The sequence below is a fragment of the Perissodus microlepis genome, chromosome 1 (assembly GCF_051167445.1).
Source record: "Perissodus microlepis isolate ML-2025 ecotype Zambia chromosome 1, ASM5116744v1, whole genome shotgun sequence".
NCBI lineage: Eukaryota > Metazoa > Chordata > Actinopteri > Cichliformes > Cichlidae > Perissodus > Perissodus microlepis.
In genome coordinates, this window is record NC_140461.1 from 34,115,533 (window position 1) to 34,136,636 (window position 21,104).

At 41.2% G+C, this 21,104-nt stretch overlaps 2 protein-coding genes and 1 pseudogene across 3 annotated transcripts in view; 1 reads left to right on the forward strand and 2 right to left on the reverse strand.

The window, feature by feature from the left end:
* Window positions 1-1,817: 1,817 nt before the first annotated feature.
* aph1b (aph-1B gamma-secretase subunit) lies at window positions 1,818-9,168 on the reverse strand. Its single transcript, XM_084909593.1, has 6 exons — window positions 8,887-9,168; window positions 7,762-7,932; window positions 7,340-7,413; window positions 4,875-4,997; window positions 4,200-4,327; window positions 1,818-3,721 (listed from the first exon to the last, which is right to left on the reverse strand). Exons 1-6 carry the CDS (start codon window positions 8,997-8,999, stop codon window positions 3,554-3,556), a joined length of 777 nt encoding a protein of 258 aa, XP_084765719.1. The 5' UTR covers window positions 9,000-9,168; the 3' UTR covers window positions 1,818-3,553.
* Window positions 9,169-9,448: 280 nt separating this feature from the next.
* LOC146394143 (troponin I, fast skeletal muscle-like) lies at window positions 9,449-11,569 on the reverse strand (annotated as a pseudogene). Its single transcript, XR_014797322.1, has 4 exons — window positions 11,460-11,569; window positions 10,163-10,320; window positions 9,710-9,868; window positions 9,449-9,574 (listed from the first exon to the last, which is right to left on the reverse strand). The product of XR_014797322.1 is annotated as a troponin I, fast skeletal muscle-like (transcript).
* Window positions 11,570-15,680: 4,111 nt separating this feature from the next.
* The window catches only part of LOC146394144 (Golgi apparatus protein 1-like), a 35,019-nt gene continuing 29,595 nt past the window's right edge, over window positions 15,681-21,104 (forward strand). Inside the window, exon 1 of the mRNA XM_084909475.1 lies at window positions 15,681-16,019. Within this exon, the coding sequence (XP_084765601.1) occupies window positions 15,705-16,019 (315 nt within the window). The 5' untranslated portion in view covers window positions 15,681-15,704. The remainder of the gene's footprint in view (window positions 16,020-21,104) is intronic.

The window sequence follows — 21,104 nt, forward strand, 5'->3', positions numbered from 1 at the left end:
CAGGCTCGCGGGGGGCGCTGGAGCCTATCCCAGCTGTCAGAGAGGCAGGGTACACCCTGGACAGGTCGCCAGTCTGTCACAGGGCCAACACACAGGGACAGACAACCATTCGCACTCACATTCATTCACACCTAGTGACAATTTGGATTATCTAATTAACCTATCCCCACAAACTGCATGTCTTTGGACAGTGGGAGGAAGCCGGAGTACCCGGAGGGAACCCACGCAAACACGGGGAGAACATGCAAACTCCACACAGAACGACCCCGGCCTGATGTTGGAATTGAACTCAGGACCTTCTTGCTGTGCGGCAACGGTGCTAACCACCGTGCCACCGTGCTGCCTATAAACATACATATAAAATAAAATTAAAAGAGAACATTTATGAGGCTTGAGAGGTTTGATTAAAAAAAAGAAAACTGACTCAGACATATGAGACATAAAAAATACTTTCGTTGCATTGTTGTTTGACTGTGAGCTAGTGGTTTTTTCCTGCCTTCACACAGACCCAAGTCCACATTCTGTACAAACCACACTCACCAGACAGGGTAGCCCAAGAAGTGACTGATGACAACCGCTCCCACCGCCCACCAGCGCTGCTTCTCACAGGCATCAAAGAAAACAATGCCCCAGAACATGTGAAGCAGGATGACGGCCATTGTCATGAAGGCTGAAAGAGAAGTGCAATTTTAACAAATTATGTTCTACATATAAATCTAATATAGTTACACTTTTAACAGCGATTAGTTTTAATGCAACATTTCCCAGAATGCCTTTTAATAACACCACACATAATACATGGACATAATACATTTAGGCTGTGCTCTGTATTGTTTCAGCTAGAAGTCCAAAACTCTGAAAGACATACAATTTGTTTGTGGCAGCTGGCTCAAAAGTGAAAGAAAAAAAACAAACACACACACACACACAATCATTTATTATCCAAAGTAAAATAACAATCTCCCTGTCTGGACTCTGGTTCCAGCAGTGGAAGTAGTTCATCTTTGGCTGGACACCTGACCCTCGAACATCCAGCGGGACACAAAAGCCTCAGGAGTGAGACTTTTGATATTGTTGAGGTGACCCCGGTGTCACTGGCTGCACAGGCTCATATTTGCATTTGAAAGTTGCCTTTTCGGCAGAGGAAACGCTTCCTGAATCTGTCTGTCTGTTGTCTAACTTTTTTTTAAAAAAAGGCCTTTGACTGACCAAAACCCTCTGAGACCCCGGTGAGCTTTGTGTAGCCCAGCCTGGAGGTGTCTGCTTTCATAAATGGAAACATTACCTGAGGAGCGCAGGAGTGGCAGAATGGAGGAATGTTTTAGGGTGAAACATTAAAAGGTGATTTATCATTTTTCTTTTGTGATTAGTCCTTTTAATGACATGAACATACCCACTTTAACAGCTCCTCATCTTTACAAAGAAGCAAACTGAAGCATCTGAAGCAAGAAAGGCTTTTTGCTTCATCCCTCTCACATTCACTCGCTCACACACACGCACAGACATGCACTATATCGGAAACCTGGCGCCTGCTTTGTCCCCTGTAGACTTCTCATTAAAGGTCCAATGAACTGACCTACTGTTTCTGTATAAACTTAAAAGAAAATGGCTGCTGTCTGGTCTTTCTTATTACTTTTTGATTATTTTTGACCAAACAAGGCTAGTTAAACACCCTCTGATGTTATTATACATGTTAATGTTCATTACTTTGAATGCTGTTTTCAAGTGGTATTTCCCACCAGATTCTCCTGCGAAACAGAACCAAAGTTTGAAATCTTTAAATGACTGTATATATAAGTAGTCAACCACTGCACAAGTTTAGTTTCAGACAATTTATTTCTGCTCTTGGCTCTGTGTGATGTCAGAGCTCTGGCTGTGATCACAAAAGTCTCATTGGCTCAAACTGTCTGTTTAATATGAGTAACCAATCAGGGAAAAAAAAGCTGGGTTAAAGGAAGGGGGGAGGAGCCAAAATCCTTGTTTCAGACAGTAGATGAAGTACAGAAATTGGTATCATGCAAAGTTGTTCTAGTAGAGTGAAAGAAAAGAAACAAAGAGGAGAAATTTGTCATAAAATATCCTATTTAAGCAGAAATCGTTGGTGTGAACGTGCTTGGTTTTTGGAGTTGGCAGTGATGGTAAACTGAAAATCTTTAGGGTTTTTTTATACTAATCAGACAATTTTAAATATATTTTACACAGTCACTAGTGAATAATCATGGGCAATTAAAACACCTGTTAAAAAAACAATAGCTTAATTAATCAATTGATATAAAGAATGACAGGAATATAATTTTTTATTATTATTCCTTTAGTCATTGAAGTATTGTACACACTTAAAACCTATCCAACAATGGTGATGAAAGGAAATGTAACCTTTTAGAAATAAACAAGAAATTTAAAGTTAACTTAATGCAGCGGGAGAGCTGAATGTGTTTTACAATATGAAGTAAAAACTGAAAGTGAGCACACAATTTCTTTCCCCATTTCTTGGATATAGCTCACAAAAGAAACACTTCTCTTTGAATTACAGTAGGATTAAACAGCATGACATCATGAAGGTAAGAGTTATTGCAGGATTGTTGTATCAGTTTCAGCCTGGTGTACCAACTGACCAGCTAACAGGCTCATCTCCACCTATAAGACTACACCAAATCACATTTTGTCATGAAGCAAAGTTTTGGCACTTTGCAAGGCAGAAAAGTAATGAACTCAATGCAAACATGGATACAATTTACATCTCTAATGTACCTCCCATCCTTGTGAGACACAGCAGACAGAATCTACAAATACAAAAGATGATCAAAAACAAAATCAGGCACAAAAACAAAATGTTTGTAAATAATTCTTTATCCTAAATCCTTGCACTCATAAGAACCAAAACACACAAGGAAGCCACACACAAGGACAAACAACAAAATAAACTATTTTGTTTGATTTAGATTCTCTACTTTCTATTTGCTCAAGGGTCTATTACGTCAAGATTACTGACTGACTGATGACTGATTACAAACAATTAGTAATCATTAGCAAGTGCATTTAGAATCAAACGCAGGTTCATATTCAGACCACAGACAGCATATCGCACCTTGAAGAAAGGTTTTAATATTTACACATTAGGGAATTCAAAAATGCATAATTATATACACATTTTCTTTAGAAATAATAAAACACTAGGAAAGATTTGAAGCATCTGAGAGTATGTATAAAGAGTGCTGCTGCTTTAAGCCCCCAATCTAAAGTATCTTCTGTGGGTTTGTTTTTTCTTACAGTGCAGACCACAAAAAGGGCACACAGTTAGCCAAAATGGATATGTTATACTGTTGAATAAAAACCTTTTCCAAGCTGGACTGGAATCAAAACGATCTCCCATCTTTGTTCCCACAAAACCTTTTACATGTTTTAACGCTTAAGATGATGAAAGTCTCAAATCAAATAGCAGATTTAACAGGGTTAACACTCCTTCCTCACTGTGTCCAATGTGTGTGTGTATTTGTGTGGGATCTCTGTGATCCTTGTATAAAGAGTCCTGCACACTGCTAGGTGTGCTGCGTTATCTAGGCCTGTGGTTGGCAAGAAGCAAGTCCTTGTCTTTGCAGGTGAGGCAGAGTTTGAGGTTCTTGAGCGAGCCGCCGGCGGAGTAGAACGCCCAGACACCCATTAGGAACAGGATGACGTAGGTGGGAACAAGGCTTGCGACGTACTCGGGGTTCTGGAAGGTCTGCGGTAGAAGACGAGATAAAAAACATCAGTGGACACTGTTTAGTATTTTATCTCAATTCTTTAAAGTAACTAATTGCAGGCATATAAAGAGAGAGCAAGAGAGACTTTCATTACAAATCTGAGTCGCCAAGTTGATGTTGTTAAATGGCCGTTTGTCCGAGCACCGTCGTGTGCCCCGAAAACATGACTCTTATTTACTATAAGATACTATAATATACTATAGTATATTATAGTATCTTTTTTTTAAATTAAACCTCTCAAGCCTCATAAATCTTCTCTTTTTATTTTATTATAATAAAATAAAAAGAGAAGATTTATGAGGCTTGAGAGGTTTAATTTAAAAAAAAGAAAACTGACTCAGACATTTAAGACATAAAAATACTTTCCTTGCATAGTTTTTGACTGTGAGCTCTTGTTAGTGTTTTTTCCTGCCTTCACATAGACTCAAGTCCACATTCTGTACAAACCACACTCACCAGACAGGAGACCAAGAGGTGACTGATGACAACGGCTCCCACCGCCCACCAGCGCTGCTTCTCACAGGCATCAAAGAAAACAACGCCCCAAAACATGTGAAGCAGGATGATGGCCATCGTCATGAAGGCTGAAAGAGAAGTGCAACTTTAACAAATTATGTTCTACATATAAATCTAATATAGTTACACTTTTAATGGCGATTAGTTTTAATGCAACATTTCCCAGAATGCCTTTTAATAAGACCACACAATAGAACATAATACATTTAGGCTGTGCTCTGTATTGTTTCAGCTAGAAGTCCAAAACTCTGAAATACATAGTTTTTTTTGTGGCAGCTGGCTCAAAAGTGAAAGAAAAAACAAACAAACACACAATCATTTATACTCCAAAGTAGAATAACAATCTCCCTGGTGAATGACTGTGTGTGTGTGTGTGTGTGTGTGTGTGTGTGTGTGTGTGTGTGTGTGTGTAAGAAACAGGTCATACGGCATTTAATGAAAAAGGTTTTTAGGTCTTATGTCACCTGTTTTTAAACAAATGACACAACAAATGGAAGAGAACACTAGAAAGAAAAAGTTTTTACAAAGCTATGGACTCGCTCAACGGCAGAAACGTAAAGGTTTTTGACAATAAAAAAAACAACAAACAAAAAACAAGTACATGCTAATTGTTACCTGAGGACAGGAAGTAGTGCTGCGAGTCTCCATGGATCCCCACAGTCCCCGGCCCTGCTGAGTCAGCCAGGATGTTCACCACAGAGAACGCTCCGCTCATGAAACCAAAGCCGAGACCTGACACTGAGACAAAAAAATGAGAAGACAGCTGAGACATAAGAAAGACTGTACTATGCGATGCTAATCCCAAAGCAAATTCGGCCACTATGCAAGAAGAATGTACAGTGGTCCCTTATCACAGGAGTTACATTGTAAAAATAACCCGCGATAGGTGAAGTCCGCAAAGTAGCCAACTTTATTTTTTCACAATTATTATAGATGTTTTAAGGCTGTAAAACTCCTCACTAGACACTTTAGACAGTTTTCTCAGACAGGCATGAACATTTTCACACTTTTCTCTCTTGTTTAAACACCCTCAAAATTCAAACCTTCATAGAAAAATAAGTCCAGTATTGTAGAATGAAACCAAAGATCAAACCCTGTTTTCAGGTCCAGAACGTGGGAATAGAGCAGCTGCCAGAGAATTCAACGTTAATGAATCAATGGTGGAAGAATGACTTGAGTAAAGTTTGACTTATCTGACTGTTTTGTTTCACTTAATGCACCTCATAATGCGGTGTGCCTTATGGTCCGAAAAATACGGTAACTTCTATCTTCCCTTAGCATGTCCAGAAGTCCAACTTTTTGTGCGATGGTTAGCATCTTCCTCTGCCTTTTGGGTGCTACCACAGGTGCCTTTGATGGTGCAAAACGTTTCATTAACATTGTTGTGTTTGTTGGGGAGAAAAGTTACAAACATACAGTACAGTACTTCAGAGTCACACTGCAAGCGATCGAAGATTTATGTACATTTGACAAGCTGCAGATATTCTGTACTGTACAGGAGACACAGCACGGAGGAGATTGATTGACAATGGTCTACGGCCAATCAGGATGCAGAACACAATGTGCTGCTTAAAAAAAAACTGCAAAATTGCACCAAAGAAAATCCACGAAACAGTGCACCGCATTATGGCTAGGGACCACTAGGGCTGTTCGATATAACGATATATATCGGATGACGATATAAAAACGTCTATCGTTTCATTTTACGCTATCGTTTGTTTCGTGGTGTCGCAAAATAAACTGTTTACGGCAATATTTTTTCATTGTTTTGATGGTCACTGTTGTGGCTATATTCATTTCTTAAAGTTCTCTCTTTCTCTTATATTTAATATAACCACACTATGCACGGACAAGCACCTGTTTTAATGCTTTGTCGTTAGCAACAACGACGGTAACTCCATCGCGTGTCCGCTTGTTTATGTTCCACATAAACCTTTTACAATAAAGCTCAAGATCCTGTTGAGACTTTTCAAAATAAACTGAATCACGTGAAAGAAGTAAAAAAGACCCGCCAGGTGCTAAAAAATAAACCTTAGACTCAAACGTTAGAACAGGCTTTTCCCCGCAGCACGCCGTGTAATAAATACTCACAAAGAAAACGGCAGCCGTTAAAACTTATGTCTAAAAATGTATAGTTTCATGCATCGGTTAAAACACTCGATTCCAGCTACATGACGCGCAGCTGGAAACAGATTCACAGAATTTACAGAAAATGTTACATTTTTGTGATTTATATCATTATCGGGATGATAGAATTCTTATATCGGGATATGAGATTTTGGTCATATCACACAGCCCCACTGTACAGAAAATACTGTTTACTGTAAACCGCAAGCAAATTTAAACAACCTGCAAATAAGAGATCATGTCCAAAGTGTGCTAGATGTTCATTTTTAACAATTTCTTTAGAAATTTATTGATGCTACTTGATAGCATCTTTTGTTAGAGCCTAGTGGGGAAGAATGAGCACTTTCACAGTTTGTGCTCATATGATATACGGCCAAAGGTTTCGATCCACACCTCTTAACATCTGAATACAGGTGTGTAAAATCAAGCATCTTTCCATGAAGTCTCGCTTTACAAATGTTTGTGAAACAAGGGGTCACTCTAAAGAGCTCACTGAACTAGAGTGTAGCAATGTAGTAGAATATGATCATTGTAAATAGTCTGTTTGTGAAATTTCCCCATAGATATTTTATGATCACTAAGTGGCATTGCAGAGCTCCAATCCTCCCCATTAACACCACTGATATTGACATCAGCACAAACACTGTGCTGGGAGCTTCAAGGTATGGGTCTACATGGCTGAGCAGCTCCTATAGCTATAATATGCATGTGGTCCAGTGCTTTTGTCCATACAGTGCATTTGCCATTTTCATGCTAATGTTTCTTGTATATTTAAAAAAATGTTTTTACAGACTAGTACAAAAGTGAGTTTCAAAACCAAAAACAAACAATGACAAAGTTGTAAAGAGGTAACCGGTGCTCAATGTTCTGTCTTCTGGCAGAATCGTGGGTGAATGAATATGCTACCAGTAGGTGATATGAAGCACAGAAGATGATGTGCAGACTAAGTGTACCATAGGCCAGCTGTCGGATGGAGATGGGCATGGTCTCCTCCTGGCTGAGAGTGAGGAGGCCTTCATTTGCTTTCCTGCAGGAAAACACACACACAGAGTTTTGGTTCTGAGTCTCACTGTGTGCTACAGAACATGAATAGAAAATATGTCAGTTATGAAAGTATGTCATTTAGTGGAAGATGATCTGAGATGTTCACACTGAAGAGTGTGAAACTGAGACAGACACTCATCAAGGGACAACAACGATACAGTGCAGAATTCAGAGGTCATGCTTTAATATTTCTTAGTTAAATAAATAATAAATAGTGAATACATGTTGAGGAAGTTGAAGTATGGGCTTTCAGCTCTTCTAGTAAGAAACAGTTCTCTGGAGTCACAGTATATAAAGTATAAAACAGTTAAACATGGTGGCGGCCACTTACTTTAGTAGCTTGTAGTAAGCGAAGCGGAAGGTTTCCTGCAAGAGCACAGACAGCACCACGCCAAAGATGAGCAGGCCTTTCTGCTGAGCCGCGCTCTCTTTATTACTGATCTGAACCGAGATGAACCACACCAGGGAGGAGAGCAGCAGCGACACCAGCCAGAAAAATGCCCTGAAAGAATGAGAACAAAGAAAACAGATATTACCCACACTGCTATCTCAAAGCTTCTGGGCTCACAGCAATTCCAGCATTGCTGTGAGCCCAGAAGCCCGACTCCTTTATTTTTTCAACAGTTCTATTTGCGAGGGTCAGCCAATTAAATGAAAGTAAAGGGAGGGTTAAGAAAAAAATACTTCCAGACTGAGAAGGAACTGAGGAGCAGCACCGAAGTGATAACATAATCAGGATTATCTTGAGATACCAGAGGACTATTTAGTTACTTTTACTTCAAATAGCAAGAATTAATTGACCATAACAAGGAGACAAAGTGTCAACGAACACAAACGTAACGTCACGGCACTTTTACAAATTAACAGGTAAGATGTATGTTATCAATCAACAACCACAATTATGATTACAAGCTTATATCTCACTTAGGTCAAGACCGTATCTGAACCCTATACCACTACAATAGCAATGAATTATTTCAAAAGCCAATCCGCCATAGTGCTAGCTAACTACGTGTGTGTATACAGCCACCTTTTACTGACATAAGTCGTCAGCATCCTCCAATATCTGCAAGATCCATAAGAAACAAAACTAATAAAAGTCCCTCAGGCTCTCATTAAGCTAGCTCTTTCCTATCTTTGGGCGGCTAATATTAGGCATTGCTGGGGCTTTAAAACTTTAAAAGGTCGGTGTATTTATGAAGCTGTGTAAATCGGAATGTGGTGACGTATGGCTAAAGAAAAAAACCAGCATAGTGTAAGACCATAATACCAGAGAATAGAAGCTAATGATAGCACATCAGCTAACAAACGAAACGATCGGTTAGCTAGTAAGCTAACACTGTCTAAAGGTTGGGATTTATTCAATATAACGTGGCAGTAGCATCTGTAATTACCAAATTATTATATATTTAAGTCAATTGCCGTCCGCTATGACCAGTGAATGTTTAACTCTCACCCTGCTATGAGGAAAATGACTCTCAGCGGCTCCCGGGCAATGGTAAACAGGAACAACGCGATGGCTGGGCCGAAGGCGATAAAGGTGCAGCCGAAAAACACCGCCGCTGTCATTTTGGTTCTGAGGGAGGGCAATTCAGCGTCTTAAAGCGGTTGGTTTTGCTCTATTTACAGGTATTTATCTGGAAATATTAGAAAGAAAGCAGCCCTCTGTTGCCAATACTGATTTACTTCCACAACCAGTGTATCACAGGGTTTTCGTGACGTCGCATATTCTCACGTGACCGACAACCCTACCAAAAAAAAAAAAAAAAAACTTTATTAATAATGAGCTGGAGGGATTTAGAAAACATTTTTTTCAGCTGCCGTTTAACACTTCTGTCTCATTTCTTGCTCTTGGAATTCATAAAACGAGTTCACCTCGATTTACACACATGCGGAACATTCACAGCCTGTGCTCTTTACCAGCCTGTTTGCATTTGTCAAATTACATTCATTAAATACATCAGAACACCACTGGATTTATTCTTTTTTATTTATTTAAAAAAGTGACATCTGGCAAATCTTGGCAGTGGTGAACTGCAGAAAAAACATGCTGACATTTAAGCCTCTGTCTCGAACATCTTTTTTCTTCCACCCGTGCCAGTTTTGTCTTCGATTTTTTTCCTCCAGTCGCCCGTTTGCTTCTCCTAAGAAACACATTCAAAGGAAAGCAGTAACAAAAAGTGAAGCCTTTCATGTTGCGTTCTGATCTTACTAATTTTTTTCAGTGAAGGATGCTACTATGTGCTCCATCTGCCTAATATAACATCTAAAGTACCTACCTCGTCCTTCACTTCCTTCTTAACCTGCTTAAGGCTGGCTCTCAGGTCCATGGACACTTTATGTTTGGAGCCCAGCAGGGCAGCCATCCGCACCTTTTTCAGGACTGGCTTCTTAAACCTCCCATTCAGATACTGAATCTTCAACTTAAGGTCATCAACCTGACAAAGAACACTGTTGTTCAGACATATGTGTTTTGGTAATAACAACAACAAACATTTTAGAATAAATTAGAATAAATTTTTAAAAAATATTTTTAGACTAAAAAAATGTCACTTTGATTAAAGACCTTGCCAATACAGAAAAAATGAAAAATGATTTTGGCAATTACATATACTGGTACTGTAGGGGAGCTGTGGCATAAACCTTACATCGGGAGGTGTTCCATTAACCTTGTTAAGCACTGTATAACTGTATAACTTTATAATGGCAGAAGAAGCTTCTGAATACAACACCTTGTTGGATTTTGCCACTTTGACCTCCATGTTGTATCCTGCATACTGCCTGGAATGAAAAGGGCTGTGCAATTCTCTTCCAAGTACTGCATTTTCTCCCTCTCAGCTTCTCGGGCTTCCTCTTCCAGCATTTCTTGGCCAACTTGCAGCACCAAGCTCTGAGAGAGGGAGGAGAAGATGGCAGAAGATGACTATCAAACACAGTCAGGCCGTTTTGATCAGGTGAGTTTGTAAATGCACTGTGCTTAAATAACACATTACTGCTAGTGCTTTCCTTTCCCTTGATTTGTTTACAATAAAGAGGTGCTTCATTTACTGAACAGCCAAACTGCATCCTCAAATACATTTTCAAGGAAATATATACTCACTGCCCACTGTACACCTATCTAGCACTGAGTCTGAGCCCCTTTTTGCCTTCAGAACTGCTTTAATTATTCGTGGCAGAGATTCAACAAGGTGCTGGACACATTCTGGAGAGATATATCATTATATCATTAATGACTTAAACAGTTGATATCAAAGTTATTACTGATTTCCAATAAGTATTTAGTTAATGCTTTAATACTATACCTGCACTGTTGGCTGTCTAACCTGAGTATCTTTCATTTCTCTGAGCTGTGACATCCTTAGAAAATGAATCTCCACATCAATATCCCTAATGGTCATGGGAATATTTTACACTTTATGATCTCTGATGATGACTAATATTTATACAAAATTTAAATATGTTGATCTGATTAATATTGCCAAATCTGTGTTCATTTCACAGAGCCATTATGTGATATATTTATACATCTTTTATATCACATTATAGGAACAAACTACCTCAGTCCTTATAATCACAGATCAAACTTTTCTCATTGCCTTTGCATTTAAATGACCTGAATCAGATCATTGTTTCATTTTTGTAACCTTTATTTTCTAGTTTTATCCATTTCTTTTTATTTCAACTCATGTTTGGCTTCCATTCTTTTGATTTTTTTTCCTGTTAAATCCCACTGAAAGGTATCTTTTCAATCCTGCCTTGGGATCCTTTTTTTAAGGTCTTTCATGTTTTAGGTAAAATCACTTTGAACTGCCACGAAAAGTTCAATACAAAAAAGTTTGAAGCTTTAGTCCTAATCCAGCCTGTGTTCACAAGTAAAATGTGTGAGCCTCTCATCAAACCGCATCAGATATTTTGCTGTTATAATGAACTACTTTCATGTTTTCCTGACTGAAACAAGGTAAGTACATGAATGGATTTATTGTTCTTATTGTTTTTTGGTCTAGTCTCACAAATTATTCATTACTCTACCTTCAGATGATTTTTCCAGCTCAGCGTCATCTTTATCCTTTAAAGACAAATAAAGAAAGAGCAAAGTGTGATTAAAATGTTTCTGTAAATATTGCAAAAGTCAGAGTGGTCAGTCAGTCCACTCAGGGCTTACTCTGCCATCCTGCCTGCTGCTGATTCCTGCCTGCAGCCAAGAAGGGAGATGGAAATACCTCAGGTCTCTGGTCTCTTTATACTGTAGATGTTTGGTTTACTCTGTGTGTCTGTGTGTGTGTGCGCACGTGTGCGTGTGCGTCATGGGCCAGCACCAGTTGTCTTCAGAAGCTGTCGCTTGAAATGCAGACAGGAGGATCGACAGCAGCAGCTAAGCCTGGAACAAACACTTGAGGAAGTTTCTTCCAGAAGCATCTTTAGACAATACTGGGACCACGACAAGGACTCAACACGGTTTTACTTCTGTTCTGGGGGTGTATAATTCATTGTCAACAAATGTTATGAAATTAGCAAAAACAGAGCGAGAACGTGTGTGTGTGTGTGTGTGTGTGTGTGTGTGTGTGTGTGTATGTGTGTGTGTGTGCATCTAAAGTCTGAGATATATGGAGCTCAGTTGTTGTGAGTGTTCCTTTATTATTGAACACAAAGGGAGTTTAAGATTTTCCCACCTACACCATCTTGGTGCTGTAAACACTTAGTAGAGCACCAAAATTGTGTGTTAATCCATTTCCATCCAAAATGCATTTTTTCAGATAGATAGATAGATAGATAGGAGTTATGAGATGAACTGACAGAGTTGTGTTAGTCTTTTTTTTAGCAGTTATGTTCCCCAGCAGTTCCCAAAAGAGGGAATAACCATAAAACCAGTGGTTTTGTAGTTGAGTCGTCACAGTGAGCACCGGAGTTGTGTCATCAGGGGAGACAAAGTCCATGGGGTTTACAGAGAAAGCAGAACCAGCCAACGCTGGATCATTGACAGTCAGTTAGAGCTCATTTTCCTAAACTGTGAGTCAGCTGTAGTCTGCAGCTGATTGCTCCTTTCATGTGCGTGTCTGTTTCATTCCTGCTTTTTCTCTTTTGGCTCTCAGCGAAGGCGGTCGCACTTTTCTCCTCTCCTGCCCTTATCTTCCCTGCTTAGCTTCTTATGTCCTTGTCTTGTCTTGTGTTTTTACTTACTTTTCCCTGGAACACTCTCTCACAGTCTGTTCTCTAAAACCTAAAAGAGGAAGTATGGATTTGATCAACTGGTCTCTGAATGCAATTAACACCCCTTCTCAACGAGAAGTCTGGGCTCGAGTGAGCCTGACTGCTGAAGATATCTACCTATTCGGAACCATGATAACAGGGTTCTTGCTGATCGGAGCTGGCTTGGCCCTGGCTTATTGAAGAATTAAGGAAGCGGAACCGGCTGTTCAAACCCCCACAAGCCTGCCCGCTGGGATTGAAATGATGGGACGAGGTGTGAGTTTCTCAAAATGGGCTCATTGAGTGCAGCACGGAGAAGATCTTGGAGAACGCACGGCTGCCGTGAATACTCAGAACAAGACCTCTGAGTGAAAAACTGGATTACATCTGGAGGGGCTAGCTCGAATAACACCTTTGAGCGCAAATTCGATCACATCTTGGGGAAGTGCACTGCGGTCGTGAGTTCTCAGAACCTGCTCTTTGAGCAAAAAGAATGACAACATCACAGAACGTAAGTTTGGATAACATCATAGAAAGCTCACAGCTCTCCAACGGGAGATTGAGAGACCAGTGTTGGACTGTTAGAACAGCTTTGAAATTCATCTGAGTTGTTCGCATTAAAGTAAAAACCATCATCACTTCATGCGTAGATCCCTTCGGCGCCAGCTGCAGCCTCAAGGCTGGAGCTGAACAAAACACCCTGATAACGACTGTGTTTAGACTGTTCCCCCCATTCCATGCAAGGCCACCTGGGTTGCCTGGAAGACTGTTTACTTAGCCTGGCGGGGCGAAGGACACTGTCTCAGCTGAACTCTGGACACACACACACACATACACTGATATGCACACACTGATCCCCCCTCCCTTTCCAAACGCCTTCGATGCTTGTGCCCTACCGGGGAAGATGGCAGTCGACTGGACCAGCGCAGACATGCTGCAGGACCGGATGCGCTGTCTACACCGGCTCTCTCTTACCCTTTACCCGCCCCTGTTGCTTGTCTTGTGTTTCTATGGTGTATTGATAGTCATGTGCTTTTTGTGCTGAGGTGTTTTTGCTGTTATCAAACTGTTCTCCCACTAGGAGCTCAGTCTGAATGGAGTTTTTTTTTTCTCCTCCTCTTACCTCATGTTATGTATTTTCGTTGTTTTTTTCCTATCAGCCTACCTTTCTGACATGTCTCCCCAATGTGATGTTTGTGTAAAGTTGGTCAGAAGGTTCCTTTGTAAGTGCGCATGCGCCATTAGCGTGCTACCTGCTGTAACCCTAATTTCCTTCGGGAAGTATTCTGATTCTGATTTACACACAGTAACTGGAGCTCAGTGGACACTCACATAAAAGTTCAGTTAAAAATATTGCTGGGAATATTGTTGGAGGGTAAGTCACATAAAAGTAAGAGTCAACCAATAAAACACTACCTATGTTGACCTAAGTATATGAGTCAATTGTAATTTGGTTTGAAATAAGAAAGTTGTAAAGGAGTTTAAATGTATCACTTAAGGATAATAACATCAGCTCAAGATAATGTAATGAAGAGGAACTGTTTAAATTAAAGTATAAAAACTCAGAGGCACTAAAGGCTGCTGTGTACAGTATAATACCAGGTACTTATTGTTAATTCTAAAGCCTTTCCAAATGAAATAAAAAGCTATCAACAATAAAGAAGCAAGCCCTTTGACCTTATGTTGAAAGTCCTTTGGCGTTAAAGGGATGTCAGCAGAAACTGAACTAAGGCCAGGCCGTACTTTCATATAATACCAATTTGTATCACAAGACTGAGCAATGTGTAACCTTTATTTAGCCAGACAAATAATTTAAAAAGTTAAAATAAAAAAATATAAAACCTAAATGCATATAAAAGCATTTCATAAACATTGCGCCTGATAAACCTTTTAGTTTAATTCTGCAGAATTTAATTACAAAAGGTACCTTTAAATCTTAGAGATAAAAGGTAATCTACAAATACAGTTAAAGAAGCTTGTTAACACAGTAGTGTTAAACACAGTATACTGTTTGCACTGCATTATACATTTTGTAATGGAGGTGAATTAAATTGTGATTGCTCAGCATACAGCAATTGTAAAGGTTTTCTGCAAGGCAATGTTTGACTTTAATTGGAAAAAAGGGAAATACACATTACATTTCAAATTAAAAGCTTAAACACAAGCAAGAAAATAAGGTTATCCATACAGAGAGACAAGTCACTTTCACTATACGATACAAAAAAACAAAGGAAACCAAAACAGGCTTTGAGGCATTTTTAAAGTGTCAGTAGAACTTAATAATCTCAGTAAGCAGTCAACTATTCCACAGTTTAGAATTAACAATTACATCTGTATCTGTACATGGGCACAATAAATCAAAAATGCTGACAATGTCTGACTGTGAATATAGATACTTTCCTACTATATCTTGTACTGAATGCAATGATGTGAAACACTGTGACAATAACTTCAAAATAAAAGCTTACAATCACTGAGAGCATCATGGGAGGGAGAGAAAACACACACACACACACACAAACTATCAGGGGATATATCCAACAATTGTTTGAATATTCGGACTTGCATTGTCCTTGTACAATGGATGCCAAAGAAATAATGTATTTGTTGTCACAAAAAAAGGTAGAGCAGGAACTTCGAAACAAGTTTTGTTTTGTTTTTGTTTGTTTTGTTTTTTAAGGTGGGGGAATATCTAGCATTAAAAAAAGTAATTCAGGCTGATAGTTTTGTGTGGAAACATGCCTATTATTGCCAATTATTTATATTTGAAAAGTTTATTCGCGTTATTTTTCCTACATTTAGTTGATTCTCTTTTTGATGCTATTAAATGAAAATAAATAGCTTTAAACTAGAGCTGGAGATCATGTGACGTGATCATCGTGTCGTATTGCTTACTAGAGTAAACAACAATGTAAAAACAATGGGTACACTGACGCTGTTACTAAAGGAGTACAGTAAAGCTTTATTTATTTATTTTTCAAGTGACCGGAAGTTGTGTGTTTATTTCGGTAAATAAAGCTCACCGTGACCTCGCTGACCGGAAGTGATGTCGTCATGTATTAGGACTAGCTTGACAGTGCTGTGAAGATGGCGGCGTACAGTCGCGCTCAGCTGCTGCTGCTGTTGTCGTCCGTGTGCCTCTGCAGTTTCGGCTCCGTCCTCGGCTTGAAGGCTGCCAGCGGCCCGGCCGAGTTTCACAACCCGCCCGTCCTCCGACCCGCTGATCCGCCGGCGAAGGATGCACCTGCAGCCGCAGCCGCTGGGGCCTCACAGCCTCGAAGGGCGACCGGTTGGAAGCTGTCGGAGGAGGAGGCCTGCCGGGAGGACCTGACCCGCCTCTGTCCCAAGCACACCTGGACCAACAACCTGGCAGTGCTGGAGTGTCTGCAGGACCGCAAAGAGGTAGGCTCCCTCCCCACGGTAAACTGTTCGGGTTCAGGTGAGGTGATGGGCATCTGCTGGGTGTGTCGCCCCAGTGGGTTTAGTCATCCCGGTTGTCAGCATGGCTGTGATGCAGAGGTGAACATCTGCACCTCCATCCGTGTGACGCTCTGTGTGTGTGTGTGTGTGTGTGTATTTTGTTTTTTGTTTTGTTTTTTAACAAAAGTGAACAAAAAACGTAGTTCCTTCAAAAAACGACACTTGAAGGTCTTCAAGTGCTAAGTGTAGATTTTATCCCAAATTGATATCTACCTGTTAGTTTTCTCTTACTTGCGTGTGGTCAGTTGATGAGACTGTGTGAAAAGCCCCTCATCCTGAAAATCTGCTACTTTTATATGTTTAAGTAAATTGTGTGTCTTTCAACCTAGGAATGTTCACACTTCAGCACAGAGGCTCTTGCCCTGTGGCCCCAGGTATTCCAGGTATTCCCTGTAGTAATCCACACTACTCTGTCTGTGTGGCCTTAACTGATGTTCCATGAGCACAATTAAAAATCATGTCTGCTGTTATAAATGCTTATAAACTGGTTGTGTTTAGGCTGTAGGCTGAAGAGCAACTAGCTAAATGAAACCTGATTAGTCTTTAAACAACAAATAGATTAATCTCTACCAAAACTATCAGGCTTAATCTGATTAACTGTTTAATCATTTTTTAATTTATTCCACGTGACAGCCCAAATGAACTTCACCCCCTTCTTGACCTCTGCACCTGGCAGGACTGTCTCAACTACATTCTGTAGTTTAAGGGAGAGGTTTTAATGTGCTTTGTGCTTTTACCACCCCTCTTTCCACCTCAGTGCAGTACTTATTAACCTGGTGAGGTGTGAAGTGTGTGGTGTGAGTGCAGTCATCCAGCTGTCAGGTGACTTGCCGGCTGAAGTTAAACCCCAGTTAAACATGATTCCTGTCTTGTTTCTTTGTGCCATAGTGACGAAGAACACAACCAACTTTCACACTCTGTGCCTGTTTAAAGATTGGCCGCCTACATGCACAGATTCTCTTATTTTTATCTAATTTCTTTCCATAAATAAACAAGCAAGGGACGCTACTACAACTAGAGATCAAATTATTTGTTTGTTAATCAGTAACCGCTGTGGTCTTGCGGTTCTTCAGTCTCACTCTTAATGCGTCCAGTGAAGGATACCCTCACAGCCTGCTTTATTACATGACCATATGATAAAAATCTTCATACAGTGTTTACAGTCTGTCTGTATCTGATTTTTCCCCCCAGATTGTTATCTTGCTTTCTAGGTCAGTTCACTTCTTTCCTATTTAATTATTTTAAAAGTGTTTCCTCATGCAAAGTGTCCTAAGCTGCACTTCAGCTATTAGAAGTCATTGTTCAAGCAAAGTCTCCTGCCTCATGTCATTTTTAAATTGAACATCTTTGGGTAAAACACTAAAGCACTTCTGAAGAAGTCACCCGAGCTTGTGATGTGACTATAGTACATTTCGTGATGGTTTTAGTTGAAAAATGCTTTAAATTCAACAAATAATTATACATACATACAGCGATATGTTTTTTTCCTTTATATTGTAAATGTTTGCTTTTTTGTCTCTGCTTTAAAAAAGTTGGATTCAAATCTAAAGAAAAATATATCAGTTTGATTAAACGGCTACACACACGCACACACACCAACTTAAAAACAGGGTCAGATTACTCATTAATCTCTTCCTGATAAGATCCTTTACACTAGCTCATATTTATAAAACAACCATAAAAATTTTAAAACCATATGAAGGGATTTGGAAATACTGACTTGAACCATGTTATTTTATTTCACTTGGCTTTTTTTGTGGGGGTTTGGGATCACAAATTTAGATCTATTCCAAGATTTCACATGTATTAGATATTTTAAAAGGAACAAAAAATTCAGCGTCCCAAATTGAGACCTAAAAATTCAGCATATAAGGAATTTGTTCTGTCATTTGTATCGTACTAGATTCTATTATTTTAAAAGTACAAGCAGAAGACATTTCTCTGTTATGCTAGATGTATAGATTGTGTTTACTTTTGATTTACTTTGATGTTTAAGTTATTTATTTAATTTAGTTTTATGTATAAATGTTTTTCCCAGTAGGAAATTTGGTACACAAAGCTGAGAAAAATGCAGAGTAATAAGACATTCCTGCAATAAATTCTCTCTTTTCTTCATAAAGTTTACGGTGAAATGGTTTCAAAGAGGAGCTGATTTAACTTTCTGTCATTTCAGAAAAATGCAACAGCAATTTTCCTCATATAAAAGCACTTTGAGTGCTCAGTTAGAGTAGAAAGGGGCTATATACTGTAAGAACCAGCCCATTTACCATAATTACCCCACACTTTGTAGTTTGGTAACATTCAGGAAAGCATGAGAGCCTCTTGTATTGCACTGAACATTTAGCTAGGTCTAGCAAAAAGGAAGGAGGCTGGTAGAGAATCTACCTTGTTATTTACATCCACACTCACTGGTCACTTCATTAAAGAACATCTTGTTAATGTCCATCCATCCATCCATTCGCTTCCGCTTCTCCTTTTCAGGGTCGCGGGGGGGCGCTGGAGCCTATCCCAGCTGTCATAGGGCGAGAGGCGGGGTACACCCTGGACAGGTTGCCAGTCTGTCGCAGGGCCAACACACATCTTGTTAATATTGAGTTTAAATCCCTTTTGCCTTCAGTGCTTCCTTAAGTCTTTGGGGAATAGATTCAGTAAGTTGTTGGAAACATTCTTCAGAGATTTTGGTCCATATTGACATGACAGCATCAGTTCCTGCAGATTTCTGCACATGAATGATCTGCATTTCCTGTTCCATCACATCCCAAAGGTCCTTAGGTGGATTAAAATCTGTTGTTCATAGAGAATGTTTGAGTCCAGTCAAAAAAGAAACCAGTTTAAGATGATTTGAGCCTTTTGGCATGGTGCATTATCCTGCTGGAAGTAACTATCATCTGATGGGCTACCATTCCATTACAGCATCACCATCACTGTTGATACTGTCACGGGTAATGGGAAAGTACGGACTCAGTCGCGGAGCTCAGGATGCAAAGTACACAGTGTGTTTATTTACAGTGCCCAAAAACAGTTTCAAAACATAAAGTGAAGTGCAAAGTCCAACAGTGATCTTCTCCAAACTCCCAGTGGTGCGCAGGTGAGTTTCCAAAGTGATTCTCAGAGTGTGTGTTCTCCTCCAATAGCTTAATCCACGGGCTCCTTCTCTCCAACCTCCAGCTCTGTATCTCTTCCTCCTATAAACGAGCAAAAACCACAGGTGAGGAAGCTAGCCGGCTAAAGCTAAGCTGCAAGTCACAAAACACTCTTTACTACCGAGCTTCAAGTACAATCCAGCGTCGACTGCCATCTGGACACACAGTTAAATACCTCAGCCCACAACAAAGGATAATCAGTGACAGCTGGGTGGCAAATTAGGTGCAGGTGTGTCAGCCACTGGGTGGAGGAGGAGAAAGAGAGAACGGGCTGGTCCGGACCGGCCTAATTTGAGAAACATGAAACACGTTGTGTACCTTCATGTTGCGCGGGAGGGCCAGTCGGACAGTCACTGGATTCAGGATGGCTTGCACAGAAAAGGGTCCAAGGAACTGGGGAGCCAGCTTCTTGGACTCAGTCCGCAGAGTGATGTTCCTAGAGGAAAGCCATACCTGCTGACCCACCCGATAGGCCGGTGTAGGGATGCGGCGGCGGTCAGCCAGTCTCTTGTTTTGTGCGCTCGTACGCAGTAGGGCCGCTCGAGTTGCCCGCCAGATCCGTCGACAGCGCCTCATGTGATGTTGCACGGAAGGCACGGCCACCTCTCCCTCCGTGATGGAGAGGAGTGGGGGTTGATACCCCAGGGATGCTTCGAAGGGAGAGACACCCATAGCGGCCGACGTGCTGGAGTTATGGGCGTATTCGGCCCACGCCAACTGTTCACTCCATGACGACTGGTTGGAGGAAACGACGCAGCGCAGCATGGCCTCCAGCTCCTGGTTCGCTCGCTCAGTCTGCCCATTAGTCTGCGGGTGGAAACCAGAAGACAGGCTGACCTGGACCCCCAGCTCGGTACAAAACATCTTCCACACCCGAGAGGTGAACTGGGGCCCACGGTCAGAAACAATGTCCAGAGGAATGCCGTGAAGGCGGAAAACATGCTGGGTCAAGAGCTGGGCAGTCTCTAGAGCGGTGGGAAGTTTGGTAAGGGCAACAAAATGGGCAGCCTTAGAAAAACGGTCAATGATGGTGAGTATAACAGTTTTACCAGAGGACGGAGGGAGGCCAGTGATGAAGTCCAGAGCGACCACGGCCGGCTGGGGACAGGCAGTGGTCTGAGGAGTCCCGATGGAGGGGAGTTAGACGTCTTATTTCGGGCGCACACAGGACATGCGGCCACATACTCCCGGACGTCCTGAGAGAGAGAGGGCCACCAAAACAGTCTTTGTAAAAAGGTGACAGTTCGGTTCCTGCCCGGATGGCAGGTAAACCATGCGGTGTGTGCCCAGTGGATGACCTTACCCCTGACCGCTGAGGGAACGTACAATCTACCTGCTGGACCGGTGCCGGGGTCGGGATCTTGTCGCTGAGCATCTCGGACCACCCTTTCTATCTCCCAGGTGAGGGTCCCCACAATGCATGAGGCTGGCAGAATGGGCCTCTCCTTCTCCTCAGGGTCCGTGTCTGGCGCGAACTGGCGTGACAAGGCGTCTGGTTTCGTATTCCAGGACCCGGGCCTGTAGGTAATGGTTAGGTTAAACCGTGCAAAAAACAATGCCCACCTGGCCTGTCGGGCGTTCAGGCGCTTAGCCGCTTGGAGGTAGGCGAGGTTCTTGTGGTCCGTCCACACGATAACAGGATGTTCGCTCCCCTCCAACCAGTGCCGCCACTCCTCCAGCGCCAACTTGATGGCAAGAAGCTCCCGGTCGCCCACGTCATAATTCCTTTCAGCCTGAGTGAGCCGACGGGAGAAAAAGGCACAGGGGTGTAATTTACCTGCCTTGCGCTGAGAGAGAACCGCCCCAACTCCCGAATCAGAAGCGTCCACTTCCACCACGAACGGCAGGGCGAGGTCAGCCTGGG

What these genes read in the sequence shown, in the direction of transcription:
- aph1b (XM_084909593.1), bottom strand. Translation starts at nt 8,999, where the DNA reads ATGACAGCGGCGGTGTTTTTCGGCTGCACCTTTATCGCCTTCGGCCCA. An exon ending in GCTTACTACAAGCTACTAAA is followed by an intron (nt 7,414 to 7,761) that starts GTAAGTGGCCGC and finishes GTTTTCCTGCAG; the next exon opens with GAAAGCAAATGAAGGCCTCC. An exon ending in GCACTACTTCCTGTCCTCAG is followed by an intron (nt 4,328 to 4,874) that starts GTAACAATTAGC and finishes CTTCTCTTTCAG; the next exon opens with CCTTCATGACGATGGCCATC.